The sequence below is a fragment of the Anticarsia gemmatalis genome, chromosome 14 (genome assembly GCF_050436995.1).
Source record: "Anticarsia gemmatalis isolate Benzon Research Colony breed Stoneville strain chromosome 14, ilAntGemm2 primary, whole genome shotgun sequence".
Taxonomy (NCBI): domain Eukaryota; kingdom Metazoa; phylum Arthropoda; class Insecta; order Lepidoptera; family Erebidae; genus Anticarsia; species Anticarsia gemmatalis.
The window spans coordinates 8,612,651-8,633,933 of NC_134758.1; the positions used below are offsets into that span (position 1 = coordinate 8,612,651).

A 21,283-nucleotide genomic window follows, 5' to 3' on the forward strand; every position below is an offset into this window, starting at 1 on the left:
ACGCTACGACCAATAGGAGCAGAGTACCAGTGAAAAATGTTACAAAAACGGGGAAAATTATGATTCTCTTATGTAACGCAAGCGAAGTTGCGCGGGTCAGCTAGTGAAATTATAAGGACCCAAGCATCAGATAATTAAAAAACAATTTTAGGTGGTATTTGTTGAGGAACCACAATACTAAAAAATAAAAGTAATAAAGTTATCAACATTTTTTGCGTATTTTATTGAGTCATAAAGCGCTTAAGGATTCTATAACCTAAGGTTCAAACAGAGGTCAGATAATAATAACATATTGTTAGCAAAAATGTAACAAAACAAAACCTATATTTACTTTTCTAGAACTTCTATAATTTTTTAAATAACATTCATTTGTCATTCTAGAACCTATGACCTCAACTAGAATGAAACCATTTTGTTCTTATTTCGAAAAATATGTCACGTTTATATCAGGCACGGTATAATCGAAAACAAGCTGTTAAAAAGTACAAAAGAATAAAAAAGGTTTGATGTTGACGTTAGAAACCGACTTGCCGCTTGTCATGTCACTTTCATTTTGATGGCAAAATGGCAATAAAAAGTAAGGTTTCAATTACTACGTAGTTATCGTCCATCCGAGAATACCGGTTACAGTTATTACAGCATCTTTTCATAACATAGATTCGAAAGATGCATTTTAGCTTTTGTTTTTTTAAATACTCTTTAAATTTAGATTGTGGGCAACTATTTGATATAACAAACATTACATCACAGACAATTTACTCTAATTACATCGAAAACAATACTAGGTACCAAACAATTCGTGAATTACGTGTTCGTAATTTGAAAAAATCTTTGTATCGTGTTGATGTTCATTATTTTTAAGAAATAATTACGTTTATTAAGTTTCTATTCCTCTCGTAATAGTTACGTGTACGGCAAATAACAAAATACTTTTTCACATTCCCACATTTATTTTGTACGCTACTAACGTTACTCTAGTCAACATAAAAAAATACTAATTACAAAATAATAAGCGAAGGAACTAGCTCCTAATAAATATTCAGCTTTCTTCTCAAATCAAAGTTAAATCTGGAATGGTTAAAACCTGAACAAAACATGCTAAACTTATAATCTATCAAAATTAGAAAATTAATCACTCATAATTGATGACATTATTCAAATTAACTAAATGATTGATGTAAATATTTTTTTAATAACTTTAATTAGTTGCATAATGTTACACATATTTCCGATCCAATTTTAAGATGAAACAATCTATCAAATATTTGGAATTTCGTAAATGTTCAAGGTAGCCCCTTCAAATTCAAAAGAATGCGTTTAGTTGAGTAAAGTTCATCTACTATACGTAACTGTAACGTAGAACGAAACGTAATAATCAAAATGTTTACTTTAAGTTTCCAAAAGATGGCGTTACTAGTATTTTAATAATAATATTATGTTTTACAATCATATAAATAACTAACTAGATTTTTTTTTCAATAATTTATGCGGACAGTTTTGGTACGTACAAATATTTTATTTTTAGAACAATTTACTTTATAAATACTAATAAGTAGTTTTAACACATTTCATGAAAAAAAAGTTCTACTTTTTTCTCATTAATGGCTGCTATATCAGGTAAGTTTCTTACAGGCTGACGTATGAAGTTTTGGCAGTGTATCGATCTCGTGGGACGTTATTGGGTAATGAAGAGAGATGTGTAATATATCAGTGCGGCGGCCCCGGGGAGCCTCCACTCCAATCGGGGTATTAACTGTCTACGTCATTAAGTAATTAAGTAGGTATCTGATATAGGGGTCGCAGAAATGACGGCCAGTTATGACGAATGATGGACGTAAATACTTATAAGTAGTTATCTAGTTACAAATAACAAAAAGTTTTATTTCACTTGTATTTTGATAAGTGAGTCGAATGATTGAATCAACCGTCTCAAATATGTCGATTTGGTTATCTCAGACAGACTGAAAGTAGTTTTAAAGCATATTAAAAATCTTCGGGTGGCTCCAACAATTTTAACCATACTAACTAGTCGCTAATGTTGGTACCCTGTGCATCAAACGGAGGAACGAAAAAAAGAAAATTTAGTCATAACCAGTTGCTCATTTCTCCATTCGGTTTTCGAATCGAAGAGTTTTCTTTTTAAATAATTCGCAGCTCATGTCTAATATTTTAATATGGCAGGCAGATAACTTGCCTTTCGGGAAATAAATGCGAAAAAGCTTATAAATATTTAATTAAGTTAATTATACGTTTACTTAAACATGAATATAGTTACAAGTTTATCAATGTTTACGGAAAATTAAGTACCTAGTAATAATTAATTCCATCATGATAATTAAGTAAAGAAATTAAAAATATCACCATAACCGGTAAGGACACTCAATCATTATTATTCACGACATAAATATGTTTAAAATGGCTTATCCCTAATAACTTAAATGTAAAATTATTGACGTACATCGTTGACATTAAAAGCCATAAATAAAACCACAGTGGGTATCGTTGAGAAATTTTTATACCTTTTTGAACATGACTTGGCAATATGAAGTAATAATACATATTAAATATATCCAGAGAAAATCACCTTGTGTTATTATTCATACTTACTTATATGAAATTATGATGACAACTGAGTAAAGCCAATAAATATGTGAACATACAAGTAACTATCTGTCTTTTATACAAAAAAACAACAAGGAAATTCCTATAAATAAGGTGATAATGCGCTGGACACATCCAATCAAGCCTAATTGAGTAGTAAATGCTGATTACAGAGAAAGAAAATTACGCCCTTTCGTAAATATTCGCACCTTTTCAATTCTACATGCAAAGTATCAATATCCATATTTTTAAATGTCAATAATATTTTAATTATTTAAGAAACACTTATACGCTTAAAATTATGATCATATTATTGACATTCATTTAGGCTCAAAAGGCGATGCGGTGCATGTAGCGATCTGTACTTCTGTCATGGGAACGAAGTAGCATTTATTTTAAACTCGATGTACTTACACTTATATTAATGTATAGTTACGCGTTATTAATATAATTTATACTAATATTATAAAGATGAAGAGTTTGTTTGTTTGTTTGAACGCGCTAATCTCAGGAACTACTGGTCCGATTTGAAAAATTATTTCAGTATTAGATAGCCCATTTATCGAGAAAGGCTATATATCATCATGCTACGACCAATAGAAGCAGAGTACTAAGAAAAACGGGAAAAAATTTGCCCCATTCTCTCTTATGTGACGCAAGCGAAGTTGCGCGGGTCAGCTAGTCTTTGAAGACATCGGCTCAACCACTTCCTTAATTTTCTTTAAAGCTATATTTACTTTCCGGAAATACAACGACATGTTTCTCTTTCCAACAATGTATCATGATCTACTTTTCCTACAACAAAATTTTCCAGCGGATGACAAACTAACGTCCACAAGTTACGATATTTTCCATCACACATAAACATATTATCACAAATTAGTTCGTGACTACTAATAGTAAGCGATCGTAGTCACACCCTCTTCATTACTGTAATAGACTCTTCAGCATTCTCATACAGTAATTAAGCTTGTTTTTCACTGCTTCCCTACTTGCACAACATTCTGAACAAACTGTAACACACACGACACAGAATTCTACACTCTATCCCCACATACTAAGTGTTAATATAGCTAGAAATTGTAAAAGAAAATCGACTAACTAATTTTAATAATGTGAGGGTGATATCGCTATCAATAACGTTAAAAAAACAAAGTTCGTTGATCTAGAAATAGGTACGTTAATACATTGTTTACAAACCTCGGTCATGTCAAAAACCGGTCTTAAATAAACCATAAATATATGCATAATTGTTATGTAAATGTTTATGTGGATAGCTGTCAGACGTTGATAAATTTGAAAGCACGTGAACCGTATGAATCTGTTTCTTGACCCTATATAGCTCGGTTATTAACCTTTTTCCATCCTGAGGCAGGTTTTGTGTAAAAAACACCATAATTCAAAGAAATAGCTGTATCTAGAATTTTATTAGCATCCCGAAATACTTAAATTAATAGTATAATGAACTCTTTCCAAAATAAGCAAGTCATTGACATATCTTCGAAAGTCGTAATAGGTTTTAGCATAACATAATAGTGTTAAAAATCTAATAAATAAGAAAAACAGGTATTTTCAAATCAATTTGAAAACATCCTGCCATAATAACTGTTTTATACAAATACTTGCCTATTTATCGAAATTAATGTTCAGTAATAAAAACAATCATTGAAAATTAATTCGATATGACAGGTTAACTTTTTAAAGCCCATTCTTATCTCTCTGGTCAAAGAAAAGTAAAACATTGCGCGCATTTTTGTAAATCGAATGTATGATTTAGTATCTGTGCATAGTGGACTAGTGCTGGGATTAGTAAACAATCGTATCAAGCTCAACCGGATGTGGGTCAAGTGCATTCAGCCTAGCTAATCGATCTATTGTCTCGTAACTAAATGTCTTACGTTTGATTTGCCGGAACTTATCGGCAAACAAGATTATGCACAGATTAACAATTTACTATTATGTAAGGTCCTCGTTGAAAGTTTAGTAAATGTTTGAAGAGGAATGACTTAGAACTAGTTTTTATTTGAAATCAATATAAATAGCTATCGAAACATAGGCAATATTGTAAGCCGAACCCCAAAAAAGTTTGATTGAACTAAGATTAAGTTAAAGGCTATAATTTAATGTGTTTCTAACACATTAAATTATAGCCTTTTTAGCAAATTATTAATTTATGTAAATCAACAATTTAATTTACTTTGACCCGAACATTTTTTTTCAATATAAAACACGTTAATAGTATAATTACACGTAGGCTCTGTTCCCAGTGGATTGCGCAAACTAATCCATCAGAAATGTCAGCTACGAACTTGAACTTTGCGGGCCTGCGTCGATTCATCACGCAACTACTTTTGCAACAGCCAACTACCGAACGAGACTGAAACGTGACAGTGAAATAAAAACTATTTGGTGTCTTCATGATTGTTGACCTTTTTGTTTCATTTTACAGACAAACATACATAATATCACACCTTTTTCCCATAGGGGTAGGCAAAGACCAAATAACGCCACTTGGTACGATCCTTACGAACTTTCTTTGCCTAACTCACATTCATACATCTTGTCATATTTTAAACCGAATTACCTACTTATTTCTGGAGAAGTTAGACTTTGATTCCACCACACAGGCCTAATGAGAAATGATCCTGTTTTCGTTTTACGCAGCAAAAAAATGTCAAGATTTATAGTTCAATGATCAGCGTAAAAATGTATTAAAAAGAAATTCCACACATCAATTTCAACTGGTATTTCCACAATTTATAACATTTATTTGATTAATACCTATTTCGCGTGTCGTTGACCGCAGAGACGTGTTAAATAAAAAATAAGCTTATTTTTAGTTTTATTCTAAATGGCTTTCGTTGTATTTTCCCTCTGATAAAATAGCTTCACTAGTTTCCCGGTATATTTCTATTATTAACGGTCTGGCCACTAGCTATTTCTATTGTGAAAGGACGCTTTTAGAATATAGTTTTCAACTGTATTCTGCAACTTTAGATAAGAGTATGTGCGACGGTTTTAAATTTAGTTTTCTAAAATTATCCATGTAATACAATTTGTGTACTCCTTTTTTAACTGCCGTCAAGAATGATGGTACAAGGATTTGTTACTGAAATGATATCGATTCCGTATTGTAAGTTACTTATAATCTACTACGTCTACCTTCCCGGTTAGTGTTTATTTCTGTAGAATTAATCTGTAGGTAACGAAACCATTGATTTATGTTTTCCCTATCTTTTACATGCAGGCAAAAAAAATATACCTGATTAATGTAAGCAGGATTACTTTCATTGCCCGCGAAGTCACCTGAGAACCCAGTATATAACATACCAACATCTACGTCCAAGTAATGGACTACACAAAGGAAAGGTGCACATCAAAAGCAATTATCGCGACAAAGAAGCATTTGTAACCTTGAAAGAAGTCATTAAATAAAAGTAAGTGAACGCGGCGAATGTGCGTGTACTCAACACCTCAACACATTACAACTCGCCCATTGTCATCTAAATTGACATCAATTTCAGCACACCTTGGCCCAAATCAAGCAACGTTACCCAAACCATCCTAATTCATATCGCCTTGGGTAGAAATTGTTATAAAAAGATTGAAATATAGACTGAAATACTTTATTGATGTACTTTTTAGCGGGAATATACGACATTAACAAGGTTAGAAATACGTTAAAGTAACACGGTATCGCAGATTTGAAATACAAACACGTAAATGGATTTGTTGGTAAATGGTATTTTTAATGTTTCGTGTTCGAGTTGCGTAACGATTTTATGCGGCCCCTAATGTGGTTTGTTTTTAATATTGTCGGCGTAAATCCAAACTGGTTGCGATTTCCTGGTGTTTTGGTATAGTCGCTATTATACTATGATTAACAAACAATAATACATAATATACCTTATATATACGTTTTACATAAGATCATTTTGATTATTATTATCCACTCTTTGGTCTCGGCCTGCCCTATAGGAGATAGGCGTTATTTTATTCATGTATGGTATGCAATTATGCATGTAAGCTGGCTAAATCTTACCCTAACATGGCTTGTGATATTAATTTGCAAAAATACTACCTTATACGATCGATGAATAATTATATTATGATTCGTCAATAATATAAATTAATGGATGCCTTATTTTTACATTCCCTTCCTTTTCTTTTTACGCAAGAGTATGGCACAATAAAACAGTAAAAAATAACTAATTAATTTACCGACATGTCGAATTTTGTACACCGAACTGACATTTTAATAAAGTATTTTAAAAAGACAAGGACTTTCATTATTTATTACTTACTAATTAAATATAATGATTCTCAAGCCTATTTTGCATAACTTTACGACTTTATACGAAACAATTAACGACTGAAATGTTATTTTTAATTAACAGTTTTTAATTGATCCTTCACCCGTGAATGACACCTATTGACGCAATGTGCAAAATAATTGCAATTTTATGAAAATCAATCAAGAACTAATATACAGTTAGTATGCGGTTACATATTTTGACCTAGTATCGGTGGTATTTAAGCGGAATGTTTTTCAGTATTCTTTAAACCAATTAAAATACTACTATTACCCCATACGTAAAGCTCTCGATAATAATATGTTTTATTAATTTACATTGTGAAATAAACGAGGTAACAAACATGAAAAAATAGAGACCGATTGAAACCTACTTCTTATTTGAAGTTGGCAAAAGTAATTAACTAAATAAGTTTGAAATTATTTATGTTCTATGAAATCGGAAACAATCGAAAATACTATATGTACGTAAAAAGTAAACGCGTGTATCATATTATTCAAATTAGTTCCTGAACTTATTTCATGTATTGATAAGTAAAACTACTTATTTAAATATAATATTCAATGACTTGCGTGTTTCAGTCCATTTGAATTTATTATAGGTAGCATATTTGATAAACTTGATTACGAACTTTATGAGTAAAAACATATCGTACGCATAATTAAAGGGAAATTCGCTTATTTTTGACATAAAAGATTAACTATAACTATCTTATTTACGTTATAAATTATTTCTGAATGCGGATCTCACGTTTTCATGTCAATGAACTTATCTTTCTTATTAATTATGTGATTAGGTAAAATATGTTAAAAGGTATTTTCCTTCATACGAGTTTAGTTTATAGAGCTACGCAGTTAATTCGAATTTAAATAGTAAAAAAAACGGTTTAATATTATGTAAATAATTTTAGGGGACAAGATGAATGTTAATATTGTGGTGTACCATTTATCAATTATATATTTACCAAGTGCTCTATGGAGACTTGTCAAAAAAATTCCAAAATCTATATAGTATATGGAATCTAAAAGAAAGCCCCGAAGTGCAGTCCTGAAACGCAGAAGCAGTGATTTAAATGATTTCGTAATTAATATATTTCTTTGAAGGTTAATTACTTATAATCAAGACTTTTAAGTGCAAATAAGGACCACGTTTTTGCTAAATCATCACACTTGCTGTGCCAGTATACATAAAAATAGATATTAAAATAGGTTTCGTCTATAAAAGAACTTGGAAAACCTTCGCTATTGACATTCAGAAACCATGAACTCTATCGGAATAATCGAAGACGCATTAATATTATAACAATCAGTCTATAAGTTGGTGGCGATTTGCATGAACTACTAGCCCCCGGTTTCTGAGTACATTTAACGGTAGTTTATCTAGTCGATAGCGTTTTTTTTGTATAAGTTTTGACACTATTAAATAGATAAACTACCGCTAAATGTACCTCAGAAACCGGGGGTAGACGTACTAGACGTTTGTTAAAAATACAAACACGTTTGTTTGCCTTGCATGTTTAAAAATTTAGAGTAATGACATAAGTATTTTTTGTGAGATTTTTGTACTTTCTCGTGTCTTTTTCTATTAATTAGAGACATGAATATATATAATTTTTATTTACCTCTGTGTTGCAAGTTTGCAAAAATGTTTTATAGTTTAACTTATTAAAAGTTCTTACATAAGTAGGTAATATTGCTGGAATGGATGAAGTCGCAGGTTAAACATAGTTCTCTGTATCTGACAAAAACATACAATTAATAATATCAAAATGATTAGTGATTAATATTAAACCAGAATGTTATCTCTAGAAGAGTCAACAAAAAAACTCAACACAATACGAAATTAGCCAACAAAAATAGAAAAACAGTCGCATGTCATCGATTTTTTGTGAAAAAATATTGTCAAGATGAAAATCCTTGAGAAATCCTTTTATGATGGAGTCATCTAAACTGGTATCTTGTTAACCTTTCAAGTTACGCCATACATTGCCTCTTCAATACTTTTAGATTAGTTTTCCGGTTCTTGTTTCAAATGCCATCGATCCTATCACTCAAATTAAAAAGTAAAAATAGGCTGATCGCTATACTTTCGTAGACTTTATTACAACTGTCTAAGGACTAATTTATCAAGTCAAGATTGTTACTTCGTGAGTGAACAATGACAATGATTTAGCTACCGATGGCCTTAACACCTGCTTTAATCTACGAAGCAGTTAACATTGCTTTAACAAACATCATATCATGAATCTCATCTAATTTCAATCTAAATGATAATGTGTATCGAAATTGAGTTGGAACATACGAATCGGACTTGATTATAATGCAATGTGCACGCGTAATAACATTAGTCATGTATGCCTAACGATGTTTCGTGGATTCAAAATAAATTTGTGTTTGAGTGTGACGTGTAAACATGTTCGTGGAAAACGGATGGTCGATGTTTATGTAACTGGGCTTAAGTAAATGGAATTTGGCAGTAATCATTCACGTGATATCCAATTTGATCCCTGATGACGAGTTGCATCGCGTTAGTGTGATTATTTGCACGATAAAATGAGTAATTTTGCAGGTCTATACATATCAGAATTATAATTATAATTTCAGTGTTAAATTTGAACTCTACATCATACTTCTACTTGTCACTATGTAAGATTGAATTACAAACAATATAAACACTACCTATCCCACCCATTAAAACATATAAAAGTTCGACAAAAGCATTGTCGACACCCATAAAAATGTTCTACAATATAAACGATCTGCATTTCGATGTGACAACAGTAAAGCCTGGATAAACCACACGTTCCTCCGAAATGCCGTCGAGTGCCATCGACTAATAGCATGCCAACATGTTATTTAAATGGGTGCGCGATGCAGACATAAATCCTTACTTCGTTAATAATAGATTGGAGTGTGGAACGCGGAGAATGGCGATAGGTGGCGCCACTATCGTAAATACTACCCTCCGAGGAATAGCCAGATAGCTAGTGGTTTTTGAAGTTATAGTGCATTCGCTTACGAAGACATTTAAACCGTTAAGATGCCAGGTTTCTAAATGAGCTTTAGACTTTGCTATTACAAAGATGGAGGCACTTGAATAGAGCAAATAGAGACCCAACTCTACACCTACAAACATTTTCTGTAATAGATAATTACTCCACTGCTGGGCTAGGGTCTTCTCCCGAACGAGATAAGGGTTAGGCCCTGAGTCCTCCACGACGCCCTCATGAGGGTTGGGGACTTTGTATATCCTCAAGAAATTACATTACAAATCAATATTAAAAACGATACCACAATGTATTTTTATACCTTGACGTGTTAGAAGTCTGTACTGTTATTTCCATGTGTATCGATTTAACTCAACCTAGTAACAAGCTATTCGCGTTAAAGACAGCACTATCCAACGTCATCGACAAATATAAATACAATCGATACTTAGATACTCGTATAATTTAGATATATGATTTTGACCCTAAATGCAAGTCACATAAAGTGCACAAAATAGGTATTATGTGGTAATAAGAGTGGAAATCCGGGTCGCGGGGAGTTTGCCCCCAATCCGTTATCTCAGTTGGACATTGGCACCACGCCAGGGAGGACTGCTACGTACACATTGTAATTATACGTTGCATTAGTGGACGTGACAACTATCGCTTGTACCACCCCTTTGAAAAGTCCGCCGCTGCAATCTGCAACGCAGAGCATTACCCCGAAGTAAAGGAGCATTGTTGATTAATTTTCTGGTGAAAACAGTGTTTATGGGGAAGAGAGGGCATTATCCAAGAGAGAAGGTAGAACAATGGTAGACTCCGCGCATATTTTGGTTAAGGGAGCTTTATTCCTTGTAGAAAAAAACCTTCCTTGTTTTAAGAAGTTTTATTCAGACTGTACATCCATACGAAGCCTATGTTGCTAATACAATTACTCAAATATATGTCACAACAAAATCTTACGTAAATAATAAATCTGTATTACAGCTAGGCATAAAATACTGTCTGAATGTCTAAATTGCTTGGCAGAATGTCAAAAGACGATTTTCAGCTAGAATTGGGGCTAGATGTATCCTTCTCCAACGCTTACTTATGTTACAAGAAGGACCAGCTCTTTCAAGATTAGGTCACTATGTTTCACTGCTTATGTATATGTTGGAAGATTCATTTCATCGATCAGTATGAACGGACCAACGTCCGTAAAAACTAAATTGTTCGTTTAGTAGGCTTTGTAAAGCGGTTGAGAATTGAAAATGGGATTACTAGAGCACGTAGAAGTTGTATTGACGACGTAGCGTTCGTCGGACAGGCGCTGGTAGCCTGGCAGACACGTGAACGTGCATGCCATGAAACTCTCGGCGAACTTGCCGACGGGGGCGTAAAGCAATTTGCGCTTACTTCAATCTGGCCGCCTGCCAACAACACTACGTGTCTCAATTTTTGACAATCGCACGATTTATCGCATGTGTCTCTACGGATAACCACATGATAAATTGCTTTTTAAATGTGCAACTTTTCGCTTCTTGTAAGTTTTCAAGTAGCTTGACACAAGCAAATAAATATGAGTTTGTTTGCACAAATAAAATTCGTATCCATATTGTCAACAATTGCAATAAATTAAAGTTGTTCCTATTTTGTTCTAAAAACACGTTAAACACAAAGCTTAGAAACTTTTTGTTAAAAAAGGTTTTATTACTTACTTTTTAAATCTGGTTATTTAGAAAATTTTGACATTTTGACGATGCGATGGACAATACGTCGTATCTGTTTATGACCAAAAGAAAAAGACTAAAATTTTCCTACAGGCTGATGGATAAACAGTCCAGCACCGATAGTAATATCTCGCTAGATAGCTTGGAAACTGGATTCAAGCAGAAAACGGATAAGAAATCCAAATCATCTGATGACAATGTGGATACAATACTCGTGCCATTTTACGAGAATGATGTCCTCATTAAAGTTCCAAAAGATCAAAAAAGAAATGGCCACAACGCAGGTAAACCACAACGATTAAATGAGAAACCGAGCAGAGAATCAGAACAAGCTAATAGTTACTTAGTGAACAGAGGAAGACAAAAATCTAAGCGACCTACATATCTTGAAATGTTTAGAAAACAGTTTGCACCAAATTACAATGAGAAAAAAGGTCTCAAAAACGAAATACGTTCATTGTCACCAGAATTCGGTGACACTGAAAGGGAAAGTATCGATGATGATGTAAATAACCAAGCTACTGAGTTCTACAACACTGAATCTTATAATGAAGTATATTACGACAAATTACTGAATAAGGACCTTCAAATGTATATGGATAATTCTATTGAAGAAGATTTGCAAATCGCGAAGAACTTACATCTCCATTCACCAAACTACCGTGACACAAGTCCTGATAATTTAAAAAGTGTTTCTGAGATATCGACACGCCGTCAACCCAGGAGAGCTACTATTGAACCAGTACGTACATTTAAATTAGGAGGCCTGGGACCTGACATGGAAAAAATAAAGCCGAGGCTAGAACGAGCCAGAAGTCTTCAAAGGTATTCAGAAAAAGTTCGAATGGAGAATCGTCTTAAGATTTACAAAAAGAATATGCAGACTGATAATGATAAAAAAAATGAAAGAGATCCTTCTCAAAAGCGACGAGGTTCTAGCAAAGACTCTAAAAATGGTCATGAAGATGCTACTGCGTCTTATTTAGTCAATAAGACGACAAGCGAGCAACAAACTAAAATTAAAACCTGTTATAAATCGAAGTCAGCCAATGCACAAGTAACGAGAGAGAGAGAAAAGATAAAGGAAAAGGAGCGTCCGAAGCAACGGTCTCCGACAAAAAGGAATGATAATCATCAAGCAGAGTTGAAGTACAAGGCAGATATTAAAACAGAGGTGAGTGCTAGGAACAGTGGGAGAGTTAAGTCGAAGATAAATTCAGGCTGTAAAAACAAGGGTATAAATACAGATGATGGGGGTTTGCCGCCTGTACAAATAAGTTTCATGGTGAACGTCGAGGGAGTCCGTCCGTCGAGTGCTTTGAAAACACTAGAGGAGAAACATAGGATGTATCAGGAGCAAGTCAAGTCGTTTATGGATAATAACAATGGGTAATTATATTTACTTTGATGTTAAAATATTTTAATTTTGTCTTAATGTTAATTATTTGTTATCGTGAGCTTATTTAAAATTCAAATAAATATTGGTTGAGTTTATTTCTTATTTATTTTATCAGGTCAAACACAGCATCCTTTTGTCTACATTTAGTAAAGCATCACTGCTTTCCGATACACATCATATTATTTCACACGTGACACACCTTCGCTGATATAATGTGAGGCAAACTTGATATCTAATTGACTTTTAAAATTATGTTGTTCACACATTTCGGCAGAGATTAAATCTGGCGTCAAATTGACGGCATGAGTGACGTGCGGCGACGGGAGAAAGCATCTCGACATGTGTGTGATGGCAGTTATTTCACATAGATCATAATTGATACCTACCGCTTGTATGTCTTTTTTACACCTAGTACTTAATTGCACCATTTTAGATAAGTGTGGCTTTTATCTATAATGGAATTTGGTGTGTTTTATATCCGCTTGCAAGTGACTGATTGCTACTTGAGTGTGTTCTTGCTTAGGATATTTTGAAAGATTCGCCATCATAGAAAGTTCTATACAGGCCGTTAGCTTAATGTGTAACCCTTGAAATCACTTAAAATTTGTTTTGCTTTCGAAATTGTTCCCCTATTTTACCAAAGTAGGTAAGTGAACTTTAAATCTAGATCTTTTTGGAAACCTTTGAAGATAGCACTTGTATTACTGCGTCTTGCATAATAAAGAATATGCAGAATAATATGGGTAATATATAGAAGAATAATATGGGTTTAGCTAATCACTATTTTGTCACTTTTATAATCACTAGAAGGAAGTGAGTCAACGTATTGACTGGTCATATTTACATTTTAACTAACGAATGATTCATGGTATCATCTTAACAAATATTTAACAATCATTTTTCTCTAGTTTAAACAGTCGTAATTCTATGTAATCTGTGAATGAATCCGGTTGAGTAGAGAAAGCGTGGTTCAAGGCGGTGTTTGATGTAGTGACTGCATAATATCACCTAAATTATATTACCACACGCATGTTATGGTCGCACAATAAGAAATCGTCTTATTTGCACGCAAGGCAATCAGAGCAAAGACAAACCAACCGAATGGAGACTCATGATGTTCTGACACAATCTGCATGTGTAGGCATATTATTGTGTACCAGGAGTTACAAAAGTCGTAAGACTAAATTGAAATAGTACGCAGTTTCATTCAACTCAAATGTATTTTCCTTTCTCGAAGCTAAATCAATATCAAATAAATTCTCCCGGGTACTGAGACTACAGAACCAAATAAAATTGAGTCGCATTTTAATTAATTTAATTCCCAGCAATGCCGCTAGCCTTACAGTGGCGGTGCAGTCAAACGCAAGAATTACTTAAACCGATCGTTTCTGCAATCCTTTTACCACCCTCCTATCGAGATTAAATAAAAATCTAGGTCAAAATGCACCGGTCGACTACAACTTTTACCGTCCTTGATGACTTTGATACATTTCAGGCTTAATTTTAACCTAAAAATGCCCCACATATGTTCGCATAAAATGCGTTACTAGGTCATTATCATCTTAATAGCCACTCAATGCTGATGTAAATAATTACGAATTTTGTTTATGCAATTATCTGTCGAGTAAACCACCTTCGCCGTGATACAACTAAATCATAGTTCTATTAGACAGTTAACGATGTTGTTTCTCGAGATATGGGTTACGTAGGGCATACATGATCGTTTCGAAACATCAGATAAACAAACAATGGACGTGAGTTTCGCGATATCAGATGACAATACCGTAGTGGGCATCCATGGCCTTTGTCGAAACAGCTTAAAAATGCAAGTTTATTTTTTCCATGTGTAACATCCCTTATGCAACGCTGGGCACAACGTCCGATACGGTTTTTGAGCTCACCATTGTACGGGGAAAGTGGAGCATGTAGATAATAGGAAATTATGCTAATGTATACGTATATTTTAATGTTTATGTATCTTATAAAATATAGCAAGCGTTATGAAAACATCGTGGTGCGACTTAATGAAATGCTTATGGCTTAATTTTGGAGAATTATACTTGCATATCTGCTAATCTAGAAAAATCCGATCTAAGTATAGCTTATATGGAAATAATTCAACTAAACTCTTTAAGCATATTATATACTGTATGAAAAATAATTTAAGCGCTGTCTATCTAAGTTTAAAGCATTATAAACTTACAGGGAAAAATAAGCCAGTCTTTCAAAGCATTGTAGACGTGATTTTTTTACTTGTTCTACCAATTAACATTAGCGATTACAATACCAATAATACCAGTTTATTTCGGGTAATGACTATTATCTACTAATCTAATACGTATGCTAATAAATGGGGGTTATCGTTTGTTCTTGACCTTTATACAATTTATTATATTTTTCCTAATATTATGAAGCTTAAAACGCTTAATCTTTATTTTCGATTTAAATTATTTCACTTAAATAAAGATACACCATACGAGAGTCGCGAGCGCGATTGTCTACATCGAGAGTTAAATATTAAAAATGTACTACAAAATTAGTTTCTGCGCCGCCCGATAGAGGCGCTAAACAGATTTGGGCAATTTCCTGCATCGACAATTAAACATTTAAAATGTACTGCAGTATTCGTTTTTACGGCACCCGATAGAGGCGCTTACCAGATTTTCATACAAAATTTGTCACCGTTTATCGGTTATCGATATTCGATGGTAGCATGAAATCGTCCCTCTGTTCGGTAATAACCATTATTAAGCGATTTTTCTGTTCAGTTGTAAGAATTTAACCATTTTAACGTCAACTAGAACTAAACTGTTAAAGATAGAATAACGCACGTGGTAGTCATTGTGTTCACGGTAAATCGATACATTGGATTTGTAATGATGAACAAACAACTACATTATGCAGCTATGATTGTGTGATTACCTGATACAAAATTCTCAGTAACAGTCCGGTAGTTTGATAATGCATTCAATGGTGATATTGGTAATCACTATTGATCAGTAGTTTCCAGAAGTTGTTTTAGAGGGATAAATCGGAAGAGTATCATTTCTAGAGAAGAGTACTAAACCGTACATAGCTATAGTTTTACTAGCCTTTTATTCATGAGTCGCGGCAGGCGACGGTATCCAAAATTCAGTATTTAGAAAATAAGCGATCCGAGGCACGTTTGTTACAGCTACTTAAGTTTTGTAAATAGACGTAATTCTTCATTATTATCAGTTAAATCGTAGGTACCTAATTGACGCTCTATCCCCTTTCGGAGCTAGTGGTGAATTCAGTAATTGTAACGACTATCATAAGTGTCAACATTTGACCTAAAGGAGTGAATGATTTTATTTTGATTTTGTACAAAGGCTATCCATGAAGTTGTTGGACTATAGAGTGCTTATTCGTAGTGGCATCAACAAATATTCAAGCTAAATATTTTCCCTATTTCATTTTCAGAGAAACAACAACGTTGCTATTGTTAGTTCTGTTTGTAAAGGATTTAAAGTTATTGTCACGAGAAAAATAAATTGGTAAAGGGAGTCTCTGGCCGTTTGTACAGTGCACTGTGCACGGCGCGTCACGTAGAGTTTCACGGAAAATAAAAATTGAGGACTAACAAATAACTTCTGTTTTTTCTACTTTTTAGAATAACCATCCTATTACGGAGACCTTGCTACCTGTTTGTCACCAGTGATAGTTAGGCAGCAGCCATGATAGTAAAACAGTTGAATTTTCTTTTTACCTTGCTTTTATAGCAGCAGCCAGGCAGGTGGCCAGTCACAAACTATCAGCCATACCTTGACAGCATGTTTTTTAAAAAGAAATCCTGCTGTGCCGACCACTTAACGTAAGTTAAGGACAAGACAAAGATGAATACTTAAACTTAAACTTACTTACTTAAGAATACATTTATACCCTTGCACCATCCTTGCATATAATAATTTCTGATTGATTTTTTTGTTAAAAACCACAAACAGTATTTTTATTAATGCATACAATGAATCAAATCAATGTCAGTAAAACATCCGCAAAATTAAGTTTTAAAATGTTAGATTAATGCAAAAAATGGCGACGATCTTACGTTATATTTATCGTTAATGATTTCTTTAGGCATATAATTATGGGCTCGCGATGCAAATGAATGGCTGATATAATATAATATAATATTAATACGTTTTCGCTTACATAAGCCTTGCCGTCAGGGACGTGATGTTACTGTTACTACATATTAGATACACATCCGGTATTCGTATTGAAATGATTACTATTTGTACATAGTTATTTAAAACTCGTTTGACATCGGTATGTAAGAAACTTGTATGGTTCAGTAATATCCTGATGTCTTCCTCTATCGTTTTGTATGTGTAGTTAGTTGATGATCAAGTTTGGCCGCGCCATGACAGTTACAAAAATGTTCTTGTCTGGAAAACCGGTAGCTCTTCCCTATGAGTCATAGATATCGAAAATCATCACGCGTATTTAACACCATCGTTGCATGAAACACAGTATCTTTAGTTATGTGTGCTCCCTATAGGCTTACCGCCTTATTCATAAAAATATATGAGGTTATGAAAGGCTTATAAAGTGTTTTGTTTCTTTCACTCCTTAGGGAAATGAAAAAGAGAAGACATATTATAGTAACATTTTAACTAAAATAGGTTTATAGTGTGTTTACGAATAAGAGTGTTAGGCTTGTAACTGCACCTTACATACTCATAAAAAAAACTTAGAAATGATTATTTTTTACTTAAGAAACCGAGGCCTCTGCCTTGCTTACTTCGAACTTTTTCTTACTTCGATACAAAAAATGTTCTAAGTACCTAAAGCACATTTTGTACAATCAGTTTCTCACGATTCTAAAAGTACTCAAACTAACTTTATTACCAAAAACATGGTATTCATGTCAGTACCATCTAGAGCAGTCCAGATGATATCTAAGATGTTATAGAGAGTTGTTGTATAATTTGTTACACAATCATATGATGATGACCGCTACGAGTAGCCGAGTCTGTTTTCACGCCGATTTGGTTTACCGAGAATAACGGTTTGTACTTGACCTGCGGCAATAACTAGTTAGTTAAGAGAGATTTAACTATAGCAGTAACTGGTTGTTAAACTGTTGAAGATAACTGCTTTGTTAAAGACTTCTTTTATTTCTTCGTGCGTTTTCTTCAGGTTACATGTTATATGTAGGTGTATCATACAAAAGAGTTTCACTAAGCCTATTTTTCAGATATAATAAAATGTAATATGAAATGAGCTTTTCGTTATGTTTGCGTATAGAAAAATTTACTTTTTTATGAAATTCTAACTCTATTCGGCTTTGGAGCAGACTAATAGAAGTAACCTGCAATACTGCTATACTTAGTACTATCTACTTACTCTTTATACCTATGTTCGAAACAGTCCCTTCGCAAATAAACAGCGGAATAATCCAGTTACCGTATTTAACTGGTACTAGAAAGTGGCGTAATTAATAAGAAGTTTATTTCATTTTATTGTTAAATACTGTGAATGACACAACTTCCTCTATAACAATATTAACATTTTAACAAAATAGTTTAACGCGTAAAATTTTTGAAGTGTTGACAGGCATTTTAAAATTACTTAAAACAATTAAAATATAAATATACAATTTTGCGAAAACACCGACAATGATTAATTATTTCGTGGCATTTTAAAAAGTTCACGAATTTTAAGTAGCCTATAATGATGCACTTTAATTGCCTATATTTTATTCGATCATAAATGCAGTTATAGGTGCCATACAATCGAACAAAACAACAGGCAGAAATCTAAGACTGTATTAAATCAAGAAATACATAATGTAATAACCGATGTTGCTGATTAAAGCACACAATAGTAAAAAGCTAAAATCGTGTTTTTCTTTGATTCCCGTTTCAAATAACATTTTCACCACTCGTCAGAGTTCTGAATCAGCCTCTAGTTATGATAATTCAACATATCTCCGAAAATACAAAACTTTCTACGCAAATATTGATACAAGCTCCTTGTTATAAATACTTCAATTACTAACTCAGTTTGATATAAAAGATTACCCTACAACTAACGGCCGGTGTACTTTGAATTCCATATACAAAATAATTCGCAACATAGTGCAGTTCGTGAGAAAACACCGAATATTACAATCGATCGATTTAAGCAACGTTTTGGTCAGTCGAGAGAATGTCCTCGATTTATGTTCGTAAGATTGTAAACTACGACGTGTTTGCTCCAGTTTAAATGTGTTATGTAATACTGGACCTCTTCCTTATATTGTGAATTGGCTTAGTGCTTAGATAATGTTCCTAGTTCCTATAAAAGTCGTCCTAACTGGAGTATTTAGAACTAGCCCTTTCCCGCGACTTAGTCTGCGTAATCTATAGTTGTATGGCTTGTTACTCCCATAGCTCTCGTGAGATTTTCTGATGTTCTTCGTCGTGTCTCAAACAATCTTTGTACAAAATTTCATTGAAATCGGTCCAATAGTTTAGGCATGAAAAAAAGACAAACAGAGCTACTTTTGTGTCCTTTAAGTTCATTGGGATTGGTTCAAAAGTTCAAATACCTAACATTACTAATTTCAATAAACGTCATGTTGTCGTGTCCTAACTAAAGTAAATAGGTACTTATATACCTCTAATTAGAATGTACCGGCTCGATACCATAGATTATAATGAGAATTAATAAGATTATAGAGCAAAGATTTAATCATCGCATATTATTGGTCACTCAGGTTGATTTGACTTTGTTTATTAAAGTCGCGCTCTTTAACTCATAATATTTATTGCGATGCTTGTTTAACTTTATAGGTATTCAGTTTATTCGTAATTAACTTTAATAACAAATAGGTAAGTTAAATACCATTACCTTTTTACAAAAAAATATTTAGGAAACACATGAGCACTATCAATTCCATTGCTGTATTTTATATTATCTTGTTCCCAATTTAATCTTTACTACAATATTTCGACTTCTCTTAATTTATTGCAATCGTTGTTAGTATTTACTGCTTAACAGTTTGTCAATAAATATGAATAATTTATATGTTATGTTCATAAATCATTTACAGTACTCCGGTGCTGTTTATTTAATTGCGCATATGATTTAATTAGAAACTTTTATTAAACTAAACTACTGAAGACTGTGAGGCTACATAATAGGATTATAAAAAATAATTAAATCAATATCATTGGACCACACACACACGGTCATTTGATTCTAAACTAAGTTAAGCTTGGACTATGGTCAAATGGCTGATAAACATACTTATATACTTGTTAATACATACTAACATAGATAAATTGACAACCAGGCTCAGTACAGATACTTGAGCTGACACGAATACATAGATTCGAATCCGCCATGATTACTAGGTGACTACAATCAGGTTATTTTCAATCAAAATTATCACTATCTAACTATTTAAAACATATGCACCATCAAACAGGATACATGCCATCAAAAATTTACAATCAAAGGACGAAGGTTGGACATGCATAAAAATTGGAAATCCATATCAAATTGAAAATTGATGCACGAAATTGTAACGTAAACCGTTTAGCCGTAGTTTCCACGCAACTGGATAATCATTTTACAGCAAAACTTGCACACAAGCGAAAACCAACCTTATACCTCAGACTGTAAGGTCTATTTTTATATGTGTGGTTGTTAGACTAGTTTTGCGCTCGTTGATTCGCGCCTGAAATGTACCGGCGCGTTATCTTCGGAGGCATCGCAGTACTTCGTGGTTGTAAACAACTGTACTGCAGCTCTTGGATATGGCAATCCTCGATTTTATTGTAATTGCCGTATAGATTTCAAAGCAATCCACTTAGAATAGTAATTTGTTAGTCGTGTTTCATTTATTGTAGCTTCAGTTCTATGTGTTATAGATTTGTATTTTGTAACCGTAGAATAATGAATGTCGTCTTTATTAGATGAGATATAATAAGCTTTTAATAATATTAATCTGTTACTGGTATTTGAATTACCAAAATCAAAGTTGAAATAATTAACTAGATACTTAAGTCACGACAAACAAAATGACGGTAGTTTATCTATTCAATAGCTTTTTTATGAGTTTAAAAGCTATTGAATAGATAAATTACCCCTAAATGTACCTCAGAACCCGGGGGTAAGAACGTATACTCATACAATATCTAATAGAATTTGTATAGATTTGGAAAACGGCAAAATTTTTTTATCACAATTTGTTTTCGTTAAAACTCTATCAATAGGACCGTAATAATAGCATCTTAAATAGCTGATTCATAACAGT

General features: G+C 33.2%; 2 protein-coding genes across 3 annotated transcripts in view; one reads left to right on the top strand and one right to left on the bottom strand.

The window, feature by feature from the left end:
• Positions 1-21,283, bottom strand: part of tfc (Brevican core protein triforce) — a 91,024-nt gene that overhangs the window by 48,816 nt on the left and 20,925 nt on the right. The gene's annotated exons all lie outside the window — the stretch shown is intronic.
• On the top strand, positions 11,653-13,103 carry LOC142978100 (uncharacterized). Its single transcript, XM_076122377.1, has one exon. The coding sequence runs from the start codon at positions 11,674-11,676 to the stop codon at positions 13,006-13,008; it is 1,335 nt and encodes a 444-aa protein (XP_075978492.1). The 5' UTR covers positions 11,653-11,673; the 3' UTR covers positions 13,009-13,103.

Bases quoted from the DNA above. Each gene is read 5' to 3' on its own strand.
- LOC142978100 (XM_076122377.1), top strand. From the start codon at position 11,674: ATGACCAAAAGAAAAAGACTAAAATTTTCCTACAGGCTGATGGATAAA.